Genomic DNA, 20,601 nt, shown 5'->3' with positions numbered 1-20,601 from the left:
AGGAGGTGCCCCTCTCCAGGTTTACAAGGTGGATTTCAAGAGTACAGAGAAACATATCTTCCATCAAATGACGTCACAGCATGTTTACAGGCAGTGACATGCCCTTCTGACTGGGCGTTCATCCCTTCATTGTGCATCCTGAGCACACCCTTAATTAGAGAGTCATGTTGATGGCTTTTCCATTAATGTTTCATTCACCAACCTCTTCACGTCAGCCAGGTAGGGGTGCTGCCCTGGGTTGTCCTTTGCTACCCCTTACACTGCGCGTCCTGCTGACCGAAGGAGTCATGAGGAAGTGGCAGAAACAAAAAGGAAACAGGGCGCAAAGAAGAACTATGTTTACTGTCTGTAGTTTACACTTCTTTTCCTACCCTCTCACCCTCAGAAAAGGAACAGGAGGCTGAGGGAAGGTCAATGGTAGGACAAGGAGTCAACAGGGTGATGTCATCACAGGTCAAAGTGTGCTTGATGTCACGCCCACTGCCTGAAGCATGTTTGTAAATCTATCTCCCAAATTATGACTCTCATGGGACCCCACTCACCCATGGCCTATCTGTGAGCCAACCAGTACAAGTGATAAGATTACTGCTCCCTCAGGATTTTGTGTTACACCATTGCTGGTATTCTATCAACGTATACCGTGTGTGGTAGAAGTCCGGTAAAGCATTTCAGTTCTAATGCAAACAAAGAAAGCAGTTACTAAATAAATGCTTCAGTCAGGCTCAATTAAATTGATTGTGCTGGTACAGCTCCCTTGCAACTATGTAAAGTACTCTATGTCTTTGATTTTGCATGACTTTTTTCCTCTGGTCTCCCTCTCTCTCTGAGTGTCAGAAGGACGTCGCCTCCCATGTACCTGCTCTTGTGTGCACTCTCCATTTGAATGGTATGTCGTTTGATGCTGAGTGTTTCTCTTTTTTTAATCATATTTGTTTTGTCATTGCATAATTCCAGCTCAACATCAACATCTAGCATTTCTCCTACGAACTCGGGAGCAGCTCTGTCCAGAGAACACTTTGTCAGTGGCGAATGTGACGTGTGGGGGGTGCATGCTTGTGTGTGTTTGTTTTATTGTCGGGCTTGACAGCTCAGCTGTCGCAAATAATCATGTGAGAATCACGCGGGGTTGGGCTTTGGCCCCACTCACATGTTGAGAGCCAGTACTATATGTTTTGTTTATCCAGCTGCCTGAGCTTGAACTTTCAGGGGCACACACTTGATATTGTAATGCCATAAAAGTGTCTTAAATAACTAGAAAATGTATTGTGTTTTTCTCTGGGAGCAGCACAGATGGAAGGAGAGCAGTCATTAACTTACATGGATTTTTAGGTCGGGCTTGACAGTGCAAGTGTCCCTGACCTTTTAACCTACACCAATATTATTCTACAGTTCTTTGCTTGCACACAAACACATATCCCTTCCTGTGCTATCTACTTGTGATGCTCCAGGTTCCCATACAACATTCTGTTATAGACCTCTGGGCATTGCCATGATTGTTCAATTCGGGAAACAGCCACTACAACGCGGGCATCACATCGCAATGCCATTACAGCGCGGTCGTTACAACAACTGCGTTGTTACCACACCTTGTCATTACTACGCAAGTCATTACATCGACTTGCAGTAGATGGCATGCTAACATTGGATATAGTATAGTTTACTATTCCAACACCTTCCCTATTGTTACGTAGGCTGGAGTTGGAATAGTAAATTATATATTTCTAATGTCAGCACGCCAACTACTGCAAGTCGATGTAATGACTTGCGTAGTAATGGCTTTGCGTGGTAACAACGTGGTCGTTTAATGACCACGTTGTTATGGCACGCGTTGTGATGACTCGCGTTGTAACGAGTCATATTAGTTTAATTAACGTGTTCCTTCAGTCTCCTGAGATAGTGTCTAGGCTCTCTTTTCTTTTTTTTAAACTTCACGAAGTAGTGTTTTGCGGAAAGGCAATATGCAAATGTGGGCCACTTTTTTTAGGGTGCCCCGGCTGATTTTTAATCCCAATCCAACCCTGTGTAACTGCTCATATAGTTTGTTAACTCCTGGGAAGCCCATGATACTAATATAAGAACGGAGTGCCCTGCCTTCCCTTAGATTTGAGAGAACAGCTCAAGTGAATTTTTAGTTCATGTATTTTGCTCAGTTGCCTTACATGGCGCAACGTTTTATTTCTGTTTGTACTTTTGTCCTTTTTTAGACTAATTCATATCAACTTTTGTTTTCTGGAATGACTTCTTATGTACTTAAATATCAATTAATGATTTGATAAATGTATTTTGGAAGTTAACTTTATTGAACATAGTGTACACATTTAGCTCTTAAAAGATAATGTCATAGAACACATTGTCCTTTGGTATTCAAATAAGAGATAAGGAGCTATTTGTTCATTTGAGCGTTTTCTGTGTGTGACTAGGAATCGTGTTCTCAATTCCCCCTGTGAACAAATTGTGTGATCTTAGGGAATTCACATTACTTTTCTATGCTTCTTTTCTCGTGACTGTCAACTAGAGAGCACTTTAAAGTTTCTCAGTTTGGTATACAGGAACCTCACAAATATTTTCCGTGATATTATTTGGCGGCTGCATATGATTACAATGGTGCCAAAACCTACAGTGCACGAGAACTGCTGAGCGGCACAAAGGAAGGAGACCAAATAAAACTCAGAGGCATCGAGACACAAAAATCAGACAGACAAAACAACCCCCACCCTCCCCCCAGATTTTATGGACATGATGGAAATATAGCAGCGAAATGGTGACAAGGATATATCATGAACAATAGGTGTTTGAAACTCTCAATATCATTCCTTCTGCAACTTAGTGATCTCAAAGACAGGAAGACCAAAAGAGAGAGGACATTGACCTTCATCACACGAGGAGAATTAGCGTATCACTCGTATCCGAGTTAATCCAGGCAGTGCTTTATGGAACTTGCAACGATGTATCTTCCTCTCAGAAAATACGAGATGTTACTCATTCAACACTATCTTGAATTCATGGGCACCTTAACATATTAAACATGATAGGAGTGGCGGAGGTTGGAGCTGCAACGCCAACTATTCTGCGAGAGTCTTTGAAGAGCTGCGTTCAGTAGGTGATAAGGATCTCCTGAGTGGAATGCAGCAGAAGCAAGAGCCCTGCGCCGCCCATAGGGCCCTCTCCAGGCCGCTAACAATGGCACTGTGTCCGCGCACTCCACAGAAGGGCGTACAGGAGGACAGCCAAGCCTCAGGGTCAAGGTAGGAATTTGACAAGGACGTGCGGCACACTCCCATGGCAACAACTTGGATTCTGAATGCGCACTGTTCATTCTGGTCCACACGACAAGAGACAGCTCCATTATTTCTACTAGTATCAGGATTTTGGGATATCCCGTTCGGACAACCAAAGGCAATCCCTCTGGTGCATGACTCAGGTGCATATTGCCGTCCATAAGGTAGTGTGATCTACGCCAGAGGTATTTGCAGTACGACAAAAAACGATCAGACCAAGGGCGAAGGTTGGAACAGAGCCAACACTTTCACTTGCACATTCTAGGTTCCCAATGTGAAAATAAGTTTTAAAGTCGATAGAAAAGCATTTCCTACAGCAAAAAGTGAATGCGTGCTGCATGGTGCTGCATTCAGTCATACAGAGAGTGTGTTCCAAGATGTGTGAGCCCACCGAGCACCGCCCAGGCTCTGCAGGCATCTGAGGTAATGCTCTGATGACCCAGAGCGAGGGCCCTGCGCCTTGCTTATTTATGCCTGGCAGTCGAAGTCCTGCCCGTAAAGCACCGGTTCCTCTTTTTGCAGGGGCTGTGAATGATCGAGGGATTTGAACAGGAAATCCCCAAGGGCTGCTGCGGCCTGCTTCACAAATATGATATTCACTTACTGTGACCGCAATCAACAAATTTTTGTGAACCCTCGAGCCACCACCTCGCGCCTGAATCACGGACGATGGCACCCAACTCTACTGCGCTAAAAGGCGAAGAGGCACTATTGCAAGAAAAGACAATAGTTTAACCTACAAATGCAATGTTAAAACCTCTACAGCCCAACTTTAAAACTCAAGTAGACGGCTGGAGGCTGGCCCATGAACAAACAAGGCTGTGAGTGGTGCACACGCACACTGCAAGGAATTTAAGGAATGCAGCTGGCACACTGTGCGTCGCTCCCGAGACCGTAAGGCCATGGGAGTGAACGTTTTGGGGAAAGGCAGGACATGCACCCGTCTTTGGCTATTTACGTGCTTTCATTATTGAAAGCCACAGGGAAAGGCCAATGGAATGTGTGGGAGGAGTCCGACCCACACAGAGAAGTCTCTGGGAAGTCAAGAGTGATTCCAAGAGGCCCTCTCCTAGAGCAGCGCATACACGTTGCGCTAGGCTCGACCTAAAAATGCTACGGGCCTGCCTATAAAACCCACAAAACAGTAAAATGTAGAGTGTCCTGTGGAGACCAGGTGTCACAGCCACAAAGAGCTAAATTGTTAACTAGGCTCTGCCATTTTGGCACAGCCAGTAGACAGTGTGACAGGTTTAACTGGAACCTTGGTGGTTGGATATACAAGAGGTGACTTTATAAGATTGAAGATTTAGGATTATGTTTTTAGTGCTGTTAACTAAAGTTGAATTTGTAAGAGTTATATATCCAAGGCTGAAAGTGTTAATTTGACTATCCAGGGATCATTATGTAGGATTTCAGATTTAGGGGTGAACAGTCAATGTTGGCTCTATGTAAAGTTGAATACTTAGGGATAGATACATAGAATTGAAAATGTAGGTTTGTATATCCATATTTGAATATGCAAGGTTGGACATGTAGGGTAGAATATGTAAGGCTGGTGGACTATGTAAGGCATGGCAGTGCACATGTAATGTGGGTTTTGTAGAGGCTGATTGTCTATCATGGTCGCCCGTAAGTTTGGGGAAGAGTTGTAGTGGTTGAACTGTAGGGTTTAGCGTTGAACTTTGGCCAATTTGATTACTCATACTGGCCTAAAATTGCCCTGGACGAGGAGGTTCTGTCAAGGATTAGATCCATGTTGAGGGATACAATGACTCAAATCAGTGGGTTCAGCCAAGAGTCGGCCCTTCTAGATAACATTACTACACTACACAGGGATCTTTTTTTAAAACTGAAAACTCTTTTTATTAAATCCACTGGCCCTAGAAGAAATAAGCTGAAGCCCCTAACCTGGTTTAATATTGCACGCAGGGAGTCACAAAAGGCGCTGCATGAGGCTTTAAAGTTAAGAGATCAGAGCCTAATCCGTAGTTGCAGGGCCACCTACAAAACTGTGCAGGCCACTGCTAAGAAGAACTGGGACGAGACTCGTTGGAAGGAATTGTTGGAGGCCTGCCAGACTAATTCAAAGCGAATGTCACTAGTTCAGCAATTTTGCTGCCCATTACTTTTAACGAAGTTTTGGTTTTTTCGCCAGCAGAAGTGAGGGCAGTGTTAAGGGTTATCCCGGGGGGTAAAGCACCAGGACCTGGCTGCATTCCAGCTGATATGTTTAAGCAGGAACAGGACCTCTGGGTCCCATACATTGTTCTTTTAGCCAATCCTTTGGCAAGGGGGGCGAAAGTTCCTGATTCATGGCTAGGGGCGGAGATCCTCCCTATCCACAAGAAGGGTGATCGCTCAGTAACGGCTAATTATCGTCCTATTAGCCTGATTGATGCTATACAAAAGATTGTGGCTCGCCTTCTTTTGGGTAGGATTCAGACTTGGATCTCTGATCACGATGTTTTGAGTCCTCTTCAGGCGGGTTTTCGGCAACATATGGGGACTTTAGAGAAAGTTTTTAGATTCATGCTACTTTATTGGAAAGTGGTCTATCTTGGTGGAGGTTTGTTGTTTGCGGCATTTGTGGATCTTAGGTCTGCGTTTGACCTAGTGCCCAGGACCAAGCTTCGGGAAGTCCTGCTGGATTTGGCCATGCCCAAAGAGCTGGTGGCGCTATTAATTAATCTGCACTTAAATACTTATGCCAAAGTAAGATGGGGCGGTCCAGGAGAGGTTACTGGCAGTTTTAAAGTTGCCAAGGGGGTTAGACAAGGGTGTGTGTTGGCCCCCACCCTTTTTTCCTTGTTTATCAATGGGGTGACTAAATACTTTTCTAATTATCCAACGGACGCGCCCTCCCTTGCTGGAAGGAAAATTCCCCTTCTTATGTTTGCGGACGACACTCTAATTATATCAAAAACGAGGAAGGGTCTTCAGTCCGCACTGGCCCGTTTTGAGTGTTTTTGCAGTGACCATGAGTTAGAAGTGAATGTCAATAAAACCAAATTTATGGTCCTGCGAGGTCCTAAGACTGTGAAGGCCAAGGTGTCAATGAGTGGAGCAACTTTGGAACAAACGGAGGTTTTTACATACCTAGGTGTTACACTAAGTGAGAACTTGAGCTGGAAACCCCAGTTGGACCTTATGACTCTGAAACATGCTCAACTTGGGGGTGCCCTACTGAAGGAGCTCGCAAAATCTCTCACTAAACCCTTGGCACCGTTGGTAAAAATATATGGCTCCAAGATAATCCCTGCAACTATTTATGGTGCAGAATTGTGGGGGTATAGTGATCTAACCACTCTGAGGGTGGCTCAGAATAGGTTCCTCAGAATGGCAATTGGTCTCCCACAATCTACACCTTCCTTACCCTTGCAGCTTGATTTAGGTGTTAAATCCATCGAGGACGCAGTAAGGTATAGACCATTGGCGTTCTGGCGTCGTCTGTGGACTACACCTGAACTAACCCTGTTTGCTGAGGCCATCACTGAGGTGAGGTGGCTTGAAGGGTCCCATCGGGTTCCCTGGTTCTCGCATCTCAGGATGCTGTTAAAAAACTTGAGCCTGGAGGCACTGTGGGTTGATCCTGCACGTGCGACCTTTCCATCAAAAAAGGCACTTAAAGATATTTATTGGCACTGGATCGCTGAGAGGAGATCCGCAATGGTTGTTGGTCCCACCATGACACTCAAATTTTTGGTTGTAAAGGATGTCCCTAAATATGAAGCCTACTGGGACTTAATTACAAAGCCAAACGATCGCAAATTGTATCACCAATTACGAGTAGGCTCGTTACCTGTGAGGGAGCTTACGCACTCCTGGTCAACTGGTGGTAGCGACAAGTGGCAGCAATTAGGATTCTTAAAACAGATACTTCAACCCCTATTGCCATTGGTGTAGCAAAATTTGTGAGCTGGGCATGGTCAATTCGTTCTCGCAACCTTGGCAAATGAAGTTCCCACAGTACATGTTTTTATATCTTTTAGATCGAATGTAGTATTGTTTATGTAGTAAGGGGTCTTTATGTTTCTGTACATCATCGTCTAAAAATGTAATACTCTTCTTAACTTGTTTTTAAAAATGTATGTATTTATTATCTTATATGTAAGAGTATGAACTGCTTTTTAATATGTATTTGTCTTTTATGATGCAAATCGAATAAAGACCTCTTGAAGTGAAGTGATTACTCATACATTTAGAATTTCCTATCCTCCAGGACTATGTGCTTACCATAACCGACCAGACATTGGTGCAGGAGTTCGCTGTTTGACACAGAGGTAAGATAAGGTTGAATGAAGGGTACCGCCTTTAATAAAATGAAACTACGGGCACATCCATCAGGTCAGGTAATTCACCACCCTCTACCTTTTCATGTCTTTTAGATAACACATTTTCTGCCCTAGAACAATAAAAATAATTATTCTGGGGCAATGCTTTTTCAAAAGAGCTTTTAAGCTGAACTTGGACACCAAAGTCATGTTGGATTGTGAATAATGAAATTGTAATTTGGGGCATAATGTAATGCTTGCACCCCTAGGTGAGTTGTGCATCGAAGGTAGACAATGTCGTAGACAATGTAGAATTGCTTGATTACCATACAGAATTACTAGATTAATTGAGCATCACCTATATCCAGCTTGCAGGAGAGAGAACCAATCGCAGAACATGACCCAAATTTACCTTCTCCTCAAAGAACTTGTGCTCCATCCATGCCAAAGCCTCCTTGTGCTCCTTGTTGGCTTCTCTCATGCTCTCTTTTATCTGAGATTTAAAGACAGCTGCTTAGTTCACAAGAAAGATCAAGAGCAGAGGAGCAAAAGAAGTCTAAGGGAGGAGTGCAGAGAGTGAACATATTAGAGAGCTTAGTTTTCGAACTATCAGAATTGTAAATTGCAATTGAAATCCACAGATCAGAACATACTATTCCAACATGAACAGTCCACTTGCATATATTTGACAGGATAACAATTTGAATTGTTTCAAGCTTGTAACTGACAAAGTTAGGAGCGAAATTTATAATGAGGTTCAGTTGAGAGCTGTGAGGAAGGAGTGAACAGAAAGAGTGGGAGGGGCAATGCATAGCTTGGAAAGAGGGCAGTGACATGTACGGATGGGGTGAGATAGCGGGGTAAGTTGAGCGTAGAGCTGACCTCAGAGTGTAGAGACCCGAGTCCTCTTCGGAGAGTTCCCTCAAGGTGATGGTTCATTGCAGCTCTTGAAGAGGTCTGAGAGTGGTGGGAAGGTGCAGTCCCCAGAAATCAAATGCTGAATGTAAGGGTACTACTGTAAGCCTCGAGAGGAGGGATCTGAAGGCAGAGGTTTAATGCAGGCACCTGAGAGTAGGGCTCTTGGTGGAGAGACCGTTGCAGGCCCTGGAGAAACTGGAAGGATTGTGCAGATCCTCGAAAGAAACTGTTGAGTGAGGGGTGTCAGAACTTGCATTGAAGAGCTGAAAGCAGAGAGTAGAGTTAAAGTGCAGGCCTCTGAGAGTAGAGGGATGGTTCAGGCCTTGGAAAGTAAGGGTTTGGGAGTGTAGGGACGAATCAGGTCTTGGAAAATAGAGGTTTGGAGAAGAGAGATCAAACGTGGGAAGGATAAGGCTGGCCTCTAAAAGTCTGAGAGCACATGGGTATTTCTGGCCCGTTTGAGGAGCTAGCTAAAGATAGAGGTTTATTTCAGCCTCAAAAAGTATGGAAATGACATTGAACAAACAGTGCAGGTCTAGAAAGAAGAGGTCTGGGTTGGATGGATAGAATAGGCCTTGGAAACGGACGGGTAGTGCAGTCCTAAATGCCTTAGATATGTGACAGATGGGGGTCAAGGAAATAAGACAATAGAGAAAAGACTCACATCATCCAGTTCTTTTTCCATCTCAGTTTTCCTCTTCCGGAATTCTTTAATCACTTTCATTTCACCCTGAATTAAGCGCATTTCATCAACTTTTTTATTAAACTTCTCCTCCAGGTTGTTGAGCTGGTCAGAGTATTTTTCCACCTGCAGATATTAAGTTCTGACATATATTAACTGAAAGACGAGCTCTGAGTATGCACACACCTGCGACAGTCTCTCACTGTATACATCAGACAACTACATACACGAGGCAAGCAAAAATATTGTAATCTTTTCTTTGCATCATAAAAAGGAGCAAATCCCCCAAGAAACCTCATTGGTGAGTCGGCCTAAAAACAAAATAGCAAATGCAATATGTTTACAAAAAACAGAAAAAGCAAACAACGGACGACCGAGGTTGAGCACTTCAATTCCACTTGTTTCATATATTATGGTTAGGTGCAGCTACTCCGAGCATCCGCCGTTGATGGATGCCAATGTTTCAAGAAAGAAGAAGATTGATGGGTTATACCTGTCTTTTTTGACTGACTTCTCTCTGAGTGCACCTTCCTTACCCATGAACTTTCTCAAATGCAGTATGTTGTAGAGCATTTCCTTTTGCCAAGCAACTGTAGGGGTGAAATGTAGAGTTGGATATCCATGGGGCAGTACGTAGAGTGATTATATAAGGCTGTATAAGTAGGGTTAAACATTTAGCATAAAATATGTATATTTATATATCTTGGATAGATTATGTGTAGTGCATGCTTGGATATCTAGGATTAAACATATGGTTGGATATACAAGAGGTGACTTTATAACATTGAAGATTTAGGATTATGTTATAGGGCTGAATACCTAAAGTTGAACTTGTAAGAGTTATATATCCAAGGTGGTGGTGCTCTCCACAAACGGAACTCACTTGCTTTGGGGACACGCTTGCCTTTTCCTTCCTGCTCTCCATACCTTCGTTGGCTGCCCTGTTCTCCCTCCCGCCGCCGCAGCACATCACCTTGCGGCCGCCGGGTGGAGGGAGAACACTACAACTCCCGGGATCCTCTGCGCCGCTGCCGCCAATCCTGCGCCCGGAGGCGCTTTAAAACCACGAGAGCCCCGGTGGAGCGGGTGCTCTCAACAAACGGAACTCACTCGCTTTGGGGACACGCTTGCCTTTTCCTTCCTGCTCTCCATACCTTCGTTGGCTGCCCTGTTCTCCCTCCCGCTGCCGCAGCACATCACCTTGCGGCCGCCGGGTGGAGGGAGAACACTACAACTCCCGGGATCCTCTGCGGCCGCTGCCGCCAACCCTGCGCCCGGAGGCGCTTTAAAACCACGAGAGCCCCGGTGGAGCGGGTGCTATTCACAAAAGGAACTCACTCACTTTGGGGACACGCTTGCCTTTTCCTTCCTGCTCTCCATACCTTCGTTGGCTGCCCTGTTCTCCCTCCTGCCGCCGCAGCACATCACCTTGCGGCCGCCGGGTGGAGGGACAACACTACAACTCCCGGGATCCTCTGCGGCCGCTGCCGCCAATCCTGCGCCCGGAGGCGCTTTAAAACCACGAGAGCCCCGGTGGAGCGGGTGCTCTCCACAAACGGAACTCACTCGCTTTGAGGACACGCTTGCCTTTTCCTTCCTGCTCTCCATACCTTCGTTGGCTGCCCTGTTCTCCCTCCCGCCGCCGCAGCACATCACCTTGCAGCCGCCGGGTGGAGGGAGAACACTACAACTCCCGGGATCCTCTGCGCCCGCTGCCGCCAATCCTGCGCCCGGAGGCGCTTTAAAACCACGAGAGCCCACGCGTCGCGGGAACGCGCGCGGGACGAGCCGGGCGAAGCCCTGGCCAAGGGCCGGCCCGTTTAAGCCCGTTCAAGACCTGAGAGGCCGGGTCGGGCCACCCCCTTCCATCCACTACCAATCTTATTTGCGTGAGTACATTGTCAAAGTATATATGTGCATTTAACTGGGAGATTTGCTATGCCGCCTAAAAAGGCAAAGGGGAGAGCTGGTGCTGCAACTTTTACCGGAGCAATGGACCAATTCATAACAAAGATGAACAATGTTGTAGATGAGGGGATTACCATAATGGAGCGACGCGGCTCACATGAACTGGCTATCGCAAGAAGATCTTCTATGGGACTAATTGCGAACACTCGGACTCCTGATAATTAGATTACTAATAGTGGCTTAAGCGCTTCCCCCATCTTAGAACTCCCGAACTCACAGCTTCCCGTTTGTAATCTGTCACAGACTACTCTTAGTAGTCAGTCCACAGCCTCAGAATCACTGTTGTTATCCCCCCAAATGTTTCCAACCAAGACTAGTGTAGCAAAGGTGTATAATACCAGGCAGCAGTGTGGGAAAGACCCGGGGGCATTTCCAAAAAACACACAACATATAGTAAATAACATTGGCGGGAGAAAAAATAAAGGTCGTAAAGCCAGGAAAGTAAATCCACCTAATGTGGAACAACCAGTTGTAAACTCTCCTCATGGATTGACAGACTCTTCCCTGCCTAGCAGGGTGACCCAGGTTATAGATGGGTTACCAAGTCAAGGAGCATGGCAGGGGGTGCCGGAGGCTGAGTCTAATGTTATCTACCACACTATTAAACTCCTCTTAGCCCCTTTGGAAGAAAGGTTGAGCAAGATTGAGGTCCATTTAAAGAGGATTAAACGTGATGTTAAGGGCCTCGTTGAACCAACTCTAAGAGTAATTTCGCCCTCGGCCACCAAATTGTCTAAAGCCCGCAAGGGAAAGGTTCCCGTTCCAGCCACCAACAAAGAGCTAGTAATCGTAAATACAGCCCAGCCGGTTTTACCTGTTTCTGTAGTAATTCCTACTGATAAAGAAATAGCATGTCCCAATGTAAATAATTCATGTCAACACAAGAAGATCTCAGAGCAAGACATGTCTGGTGGGGGGGCATCGAATACACATCTTAACACTGTTAAAAGAGCCTTAAATCTACCCCCGGAGGTTCGTCCATTTGTGGTAGTCCTGGCAGGGGCTCCAGAACTGGGCAGAAATTAGAGGGAAAGCCCTACAAAATTATGGAATAGAGTTGTACACTGGCTAAACACGAATAGACCTTTGCCCCCGCATCTAGTTGGTAAAATACTTATGATCCGAAGGACACCATGGGTGGGACACTTGCCTAAAAACATAAGGGGTGATTGTATTTTGATTAACTTTAACAACCCTAGAATTGTTGACCATATCTGCAACTGGAGCTATCCTAGCACAGGCACGACTGTACATCCCCTCTCACTGACTTACTTTTATCCCCCCGGCCATTTTGCCCCTCAACTCGATGGATGGTCAATGGTTCCCCGTCGCGGAAGGGGTCCAGCTCAGGGAGAATGGCCTATGCCCCCTTTTAATTTTGATAGTCTTTTTCGCCATAATCGTTATGACTGTCTGGAGGCAGTTGACTAACTTAGCGAAGTAGCAAGAGAATCAAGTATTCCTTCTTCCCCTCGGGGTGGTGGCTCCTTGGACCCACCTGTATTGCAACAATCCGGGGGTCCAAAGCCTACTGATATAATTTTGGACTTCGGGAGTATTACCAATATCGACACCAACCAGGCCTTAATAGAAACCGCAAGCGTCCTAGTCCCCGGTAAGGTTCATGTTGGCAGTCTTAAAATTGTTTCGTGGAATGTGGCGGGTCTGCGAAACAAGCTTCTGCTATCAGATTGGAACAGCTTTATCGATGGGTATGACATTTGTATGTTCCAGGAGACATGGAGTCTGGAACCTCTGTATAAGCAGGGATTTTCTTGTTTCCATGTACCTGCTACTTCGGTTGGACGTGGCCGTCCCTCTGGTGGGCTTATGGCATGGGTAAGGGTTGACCTTAACCTCAAGATCACTCATCACACCTCCACCGGTCTGGATATAATGAGACTCCATATCGAGGGTATAAAAGGTGCCCCCCGCTTGGGATTTTTTTTATGTATATGCTAGGGGCACTAAAGGCGGGGCCAAGTCGACTACCATTGATATTTTAACAGACTTGCTGAGGCTGTGTGCTCCTGACTCCTTAGTCCTGGTGTCTGGGGACCTCAACTGCACGTTTGAACCTTTGGCAGTGGATGATATTCTTGGAATGTATGAGGATGACGCGCAATGGGGCGTCCCATCTCTTACCCGTAAGCCTGTGAGGAGATGGTCTCCTGTAGTCATTCAGTTGAATGCTCTAATGATTGAAACAGGTTTAAGAGCTGCCAACTGCCGTACTATCTCTGATGCTCAGGGAGCAAACACCTACAATAGAGTATCGTGCAAGAGTAGGATTGACTACATAATGGTAGACAGGAGGGCCTGGAAGTCAGTGGTGGATATGGTCATCATACCATCGGTGGAGAGTGATCACAACCCCCTGTCTCTTACACTGTTAGATCCATGGCATAGAAGGGAGTGCATATCATCAAATAGGGGAGGGCTAATGACCAAGCAAATTTTACCATCAAACTGTAATAGGTTTCTTAAGTGGCCTAGATTCTGCCTGGATGAACCTAGACTGATTGCACTGGATGGTATTCTTGATGAGCAGACACTAAGTCTATCCGCAGCATGCAATGAGGTGGCTGGGCCAGCAGAGGTAGAAGCCATCTATACTGCCACTATGGATCAGATTGGCAAGTTGTTTACGGTCCCAGCTAAAAAGAGTCTGGCAACTACCAAACCAGTTCAGAATTGGTTTGATAGTAACTGTAGAAGGAGGAAAAACAATCTAATTATTGCAGTTAAATCTTCTAATCCAGCATCTGTCAGGTTGGCTAGGATGTATTATAGACAGGCTATAATAGCCGCCAAAAAGGCTTGGGAAGAATCCCATTGGGAAAACCTCAGGGATGCAAGCCAAACTAAGAATGGTTACTTATTCTGGTCATTAGTTAGAAAATCGACTGGCTGCGACTCGAACCAAATTCCAAATCATATTACAGACAGAGAATGGTTTGAACATTTTGCTAAACCCTATGGTGGGAATCAACTGCCCGGAGCCCCAGTGCATTCGAGCGGTGTTCTGGATGCTGGTTCCCGGCGGCTCGTACCAATTAGAGTCGATAAAAAAGAGGTCCTTATGGCAATAGCCAAAATAGTATCTGCTAAAGCCCCAGGACAGGACGGTGTGCTAGGTGACCTTTTTAAAGCCAATCCTGACGGTTGGGCAATTTATTTTACTACTCTGATAAATGCACTGTTAGCAGGTTCAACTGTTCCTAACTAATGGAAGGCGGCTGAGGTGATTCCTATCTACAAGAGGGGCCCTAAGGAGGATCCTGCCAACTATCGCCCAATTAGTCTTATAGACGCTAGGCAGAAATTGGTTGGCAGGGTTCTCCTGGAGAGGATCCTCTTGTGGGTAGAGGAGAATAACATCATCTCTCCTTTTCAGGCAGGTTTTAGGACATGTACAGGCACTATTGACCAAGTATTTAGGTTGTTACTCCTTCACTGGAAGGTGGTTACCATTGGCAAAGGCAGTCTTTATCTGGCATTTATTGACTTGAAGACCGCCTTTGACCTGGTTCCCAGAGACCGCCTGTGGTTAATCCTGGAGGAGATTGGGATTCCTCCACCAATCCTGAATCTTTTGGCCCGCATGCATGATGGGACCTATGCCCGTATTAGATGGGGATCTCAAGGCCAAAAAACTGATAGAATACCCGTGAATCGAGGGGTACGCCAGGGCTGCGTGTTAGCCCCAACTCTTTTTTCGTTATTTGTGAATGGTGTGGTCTCTTTTTTGCTTGAAGTAAATGCAGATGCTCCGGTTTTGGCGGGTGATAAAGTGCCCACCCTGCTTTTTGCAGACGACACGTTGCTGGTCTCAAAAACCCCCGTGGGCCTGCAAAAGTTGTTGGACCGCTTCTGCTTGTTTTGTAAGCTATGGGCCCTTGTTATAAACACACTGAAAACCAAGCTCCTTTACTTTAACCCAAGTAAGTCTTCCAGATCCACCATCACTCTCGATGGAGAACCACTGGAGCGCGTAAAAGAATTTGACTACCTGGGAATCAGAATTACACAAAACTTGAAATGGCAGCCACACATGGATAAAATGGTTTTAAATCATAGAAGGGTGGTTGGTGCTCTAGTGCGAGAACATCGTATGTCCATCTCCAAGCCCATTGCTCCCGCCTTGGATATCTACGCTGCTAAAGCTGTGGGTAGCGCCCTCTTTGGTGCAGAGTTGTGGGGTTTCGATTGCATTAACAGCCTGATCACATCTGAGAACAAATTCCTTAGGGAGCTGGTATCCCTTCCAAGGGGCACCCCCATAAAAGCACTTTTGAGTTATCTGGGTCGTCACTCCATTCAGGACCTAGCCAGGCTACGGCCTCTTTTATATTGGGCTAGGTTATGGCGGACCCCGGAGCTCTCAAAATACTTAGATGGTTTGAAAGAGGTCATGAGCCTTAACGGTGCCCATAAAATTAATTGGATCCGCAACCTAAAGAAGCTCCTGCACGAAACTGGCTTGCCAATTGGTTGGGAGCTTGGAGTTCCTTTATCCAAGGCCGAAATTAAGCGAGTTTACTGGAATTGGGTTGATGAGCAAGACCTAAGAAACCCAGCCCAAGGAAGGTTGACTGAAGAGTTTAAACAGCACAAATCAAAACCCCGCTTGGAGTCTTACTTGGATTTCATTAAGAAACCAAGAGACAGATCCCTGTTTATTCAGTTCAGGTTGGGAAACCTCCCCCTCCATGAGTACACCTATAAGTGGAAGCCCCCGTACCAAACCTCATCTGACTGCCCAATCTGTAAAGGTGTCACTGAAAGTATTACCCATGTCTTTTTTGCATTCCCGGCCTATGTAAAACCCAGACAGAAATGGCTTAAACCTGTGTGTTTATTGCTCAGGATCAGGGACCATTCCTCCGCACTTAGGATACTTAAGGCTGACACTAGTACACGCTTAGTGTGTGGGGTTGCCAAATTCCTGAGCTGGGCTTGGCTGATTAGATCAAAGGCTATGAGATGACCCTATTTTTAGATGACCTTTTAATACTCACAAAGCTGCTAATGTTTAATATGCCTTTTAAATTATTTATTGTAATATGAATGTTTTTACTGCAACCCATCTTGTAAAATGTAACTCTTATGAATTGTGGTTTTTAGGGCTCGCCTGCTGATGCGCTTCTGCGCATCGCTGGCGAAGCTCTATTACGGCTTATCCAATGTTGATCCACCACTGGCGATTCCAGTGGCGATTTCTTCAAGTGCATGTGCTTTTTAGGTCATTGCGCAAGCGCAAGCCCTAAAAAGCGCGTGCACAATGCCACCAGCCGCCTGCCTGCCTGCCTCGCATTACCACATCAAAGGCAGCTTCTCAGCGTGCGCTCATCCCCTAATTATTCACGGCCGGCCGGCCGTACTTTCAGTTTCACGGCCACCGGCCGTGTCTCCTTTTATGCTAACTCCCTCTGTACCTCTCCTTGAATCCTCCTCTTTACTCTGCTATTATTTAATTGAAATGACTCACTGACTGACTTCTAACCATTTGTTTCACTTCGATAACGATCTGCAACCTTTATTAAACCTTCACGGTTCCGTTTTAAATTCTTGTCTCGTTTTCATTGTAAAGCATAATGTGCTTTTACCATTTACATTGTGGTTTGCATTGAAATGTGTTTGACAAGTTCCAGCTGAGGTGCAACACAAGCCTTAGTGCATTAACACCACATCCGGTCCATCAAAAGCGCTTTAAATTTGACATGAGCAGAAAAAGCGTTATCAGGGTCTCACCGCCGCTCTAGCGCCTCGACTCCCCCACACCTGGAGACGCTCTGCCTGCTTACTGACTTCTAACCATTTGTTTCACTTCGATAACGATCTGCAACCTTTATTAAACCTTCACTTTTCCGTTTTAAATTCTTGTCTCGTTTTCATTGTAAAGCATAATGTGCTTTTACCATTTACATTGTGGTTTGCATTGAAATGTGTTTGACAAGTTCCAGCTGAGGTGCAACACAAGCCTTAGTGCATTAACACCACATCCGGTCCATCAAAAGCGCTTTAAATTTGACATGAGCAGAAAAAGCGTTATCAGGGTCACACCGCCGCTCTAGCGCCTCGACTCCCCCACACCTGGAGACGCTCTGCCTGCTTAGTTACTGCGGCACCCACCACACCGCTCCACCGAGGCACCCACCACACAGCTCCACCGAGGCACCCACCACACAGCTCCACCGAGGCACCCACCACACAGCTCCACCATGCCCCCACCACACAGCTCCACCGATGCACCCACCACACAGCTCCACCGAGGCACCCACCACACAGCTCCACCGAGGCACCCACCACACAGCTCTACCATGCCCCCACCACACAGCTCCACCGATGCACCCACCACCCAGCTCCACCGATGCAGCCACCACACAGCTCCACCGATGCAGCCACCACACAGCTCCACCACACAGCTCCACCGAGGCACCCACCACACAGCTCCACCGAGGCACCCACCACACAGCTCCACCGAGGCACCCACCACACAGCTCTACCATGCCCCCACCACACAGCTCCACCGATGCACCCACCACCCAGCTCCACCGATGCAGCCACCACACAGCTCCACCGATGCAGCCACCACACAGCTCCACCGATGCAGCCACCACACAGCTCCACCGATGCACCCACCACACAGCTCCACCGACACAGCTCCACCGATGCACCCACCACACAGCTCCACCGACACAGCTCCACCGATGCACCCACCACCCAGCTCCACCGATGCACCCACCACACAGCTCCACCGACACAGCTCCACCGATGCACCCACCACCCAGCTCCACCGATGCACCCACCACCCAGCTCCACCGATGCAGCCACCACACAGCTCCACCGATGCAGCCACCACACAGCTCCACCGACACAGCTCCACCGATGCACCCACCACACAGCTCCACCGATGCACCCACCACACAGCTCCACCGACACAGCTTCACCGATGCACCCACCACACAGCTCCACCGATGCACCCACCACACAGCTCCACCGATGCAGCTACCACACAGCTCCACCGACACAGCTCCACCAATGCACCCACCACCCAGCTCCACCGATACACACACCACCCAGCTCCACTGACACAGCTCCACTGATGCACCCACCACACAGCTCCACCGATGCGCCCACCACACAGCTTCACCGAGGTACCCACCATACAGCTCCACCAAGGCACCCACCATACAGCTCCACCAAGGCACCCACCACACAGCTCTTCCAAGGCACCCACCACACAGCTCCACCGATGCTCCCACCACACAGCTCCACCGATGCACCGACCACACAGCTCCACCGATGCACCGACCACACAGCTCCACCGATGCACCCACCACACAGCTTCACCGAGGCACCCACCATACAGCTCCACCGAGGCACCCACCATACAGCTCCACCAAGGCACCCACCACACAGCTCCACAGATGCACCCACCACACAGCTCCTCCAAGGCACCCACCACACAGCTCCACTGATGCACCCACCACACAGCTCCACCGACACAGCTCCACCGATGCACCCACCACACAGCTCCACTGAGGCACCCACCACACAGCTCCACTGAGGCACCCACCACACAGCTCCACCGAGGCACCCACCACCACCGATGCACCCACCACACAGCTCCACCGACACAGCTCCACCGATGCACCCACCACACAGCTCCACCGATGCACCCACCACACAGCTCCACCGATGCACCCACCACACAGCTCCACCGACACAGCTCCACCGATGCACCCACCACACAGCTCCACTGAGGCACCCACCACACAGCTCCACCGAGGCACCCACCACACAGCTCCACCGAGGCACCCACCACACAGCCCTACCGAGGCACCCACCACACAGCTCCACCGATGCACCCACCACACAGCTCCACCGATGCAGCCACCACACAGCTCCACCGATGCAGCCACCACACAGCTCCACCGACACAGCTCCACCGACACAGCTCCACCGACACAGCTCCACCGATGCACCCACCACCCAGCTCCACCGATGCACCCACTACACAGCTCCACCGACACAGCACCACCAATGCACCCACCACACAGCTCAACAGATGCACCCACCACACAGCTCCACCGATGCAGCCACCACACAGCTCCACCGACACAGCTCCACTGATGCACACACCACACAGCTTCACCGACACAGCTCCACCGATGCACCCACCACACAGCTTCACCGAGGCACCCACCATACAGCTCCACCGAGGCACCCACCATACAGCTCCACCGAGGCACCCACCATACAGCTCCACCAAGGCACCCACCACACAGCTCCACAGATGCACCCACCACACAGCTCCTCCGAGGCACCCACCACACAGCTCCACTGATGCACCCACCACACAGCTCCACCGACACAGCTCCACCGATGCACCCACCACACAGCTCCACCGAGGCACCCACCACACAGCTCCACCGAGGCACCCACCACACAGCTCCACCGAGGCACCCACCACACAGCTCCACCGAGGCACCCACCACACAGCTCCACCGAGGCACCCACCACACAGCTCCACCGAGGCACCCACCAAACAGCTCTACCATGCCCCCACCACACAGCTCTACCATGCCCCCACCACACAGCTCCACCAATGCACCCACCACACAGCTCCACCGACACAGCTCCACCGATGCACCCAGCTCCACCGATGCACTCACCACACAGCTCTACCGATGCAGCCACCACACAGCTCCACCGATGCAGCCACCACACAGCTCCACCGATGCAGCCACCACACAGCTCCACCTATGCAGCCACCACACAGCTCCACCGACACAGCTCCACCGATGCACCCACCACCCAGCGCCACCGATGCACCCACCACACAGCTCCACCGACACGGCTCCACCGATGCACCCACCACCACCGATGCACCCACCACACAGCTCCACCGACACAGCTCCACCGATGCACCCACCACACAGCTCCACCGATGCACCCACCACACAGCTCCACCGATGCACCCACCACACAGCTCCACCGACGCACCCACCACACAGCTCCACTGAGGCACCCACCACACAGCTCCACCGAGGCACCCACCACACAGCTCCACCGAGGCACCCACCACACAGCCCTACCGAGGCACCCACCACACAGCTCCACCGATGCACCCACCACACAGCTCCACCGATGCACCCACCACACAGCTCCACCGATGCAGCCACCACACAGCTCCACCGACACAGCTCCACCGACACAGCTCCACCGACACAGCTCCACCGATGCACCCACCACCCAGCTCCACCGATGCACCCACTACACAGCTCCACCGACACAGCTCCACCAATGCACCCACCACACAGCTCAACAGATGCACCCACCACACAGCTCCACCGATGCAGCCACCGCACAGCTCCACCGACACAGCTCCACTGATGCACACACCCTCAACCCCTCACCCTCAACACCTCACTCACCCTCACGCTCACCCTCACGCTCACCCACCCTCACCCTCAAC

The 20,601-nt window shown here is 48.7% G+C and overlaps 1 protein-coding gene across 1 annotated transcript in view; it reads right to left on the bottom strand.

Annotated features, from left to right (window-relative positions):
- BBOF1 (basal body orientation factor 1) overlaps nucleotides 1-20,601 on the bottom strand; it is a 121,999-nt gene that overhangs the window by 19,574 nt on the left and 81,824 nt on the right. The window contains exons 4-5 of the mRNA XM_086937474.1: nucleotides 9,132-9,275; nucleotides 7,962-8,042 (exon numbers count right to left, since the gene is read on the bottom strand). Of these exons, the coding sequence (XP_086793600.1) occupies nucleotides 7,962-8,042; nucleotides 9,132-9,275 (225 nt within the window). The remainder of the gene's footprint in view (nucleotides 1-7,961; nucleotides 8,043-9,131; nucleotides 9,276-20,601) is intronic.

Source organism: Lissotriton vulgaris, chromosome 9, assembly GCF_964263255.1.
Source record: "Lissotriton vulgaris chromosome 9, aLisVul1.2, whole genome shotgun sequence".
Taxonomy (NCBI): Eukaryota; Metazoa; Chordata; class Amphibia; order Caudata; family Salamandridae; genus Lissotriton; species Lissotriton vulgaris.
The sequence above is the reverse complement of the archived record's forward strand: the minus strand, read 5'-3'. Positions and strand labels throughout refer to the sequence as shown.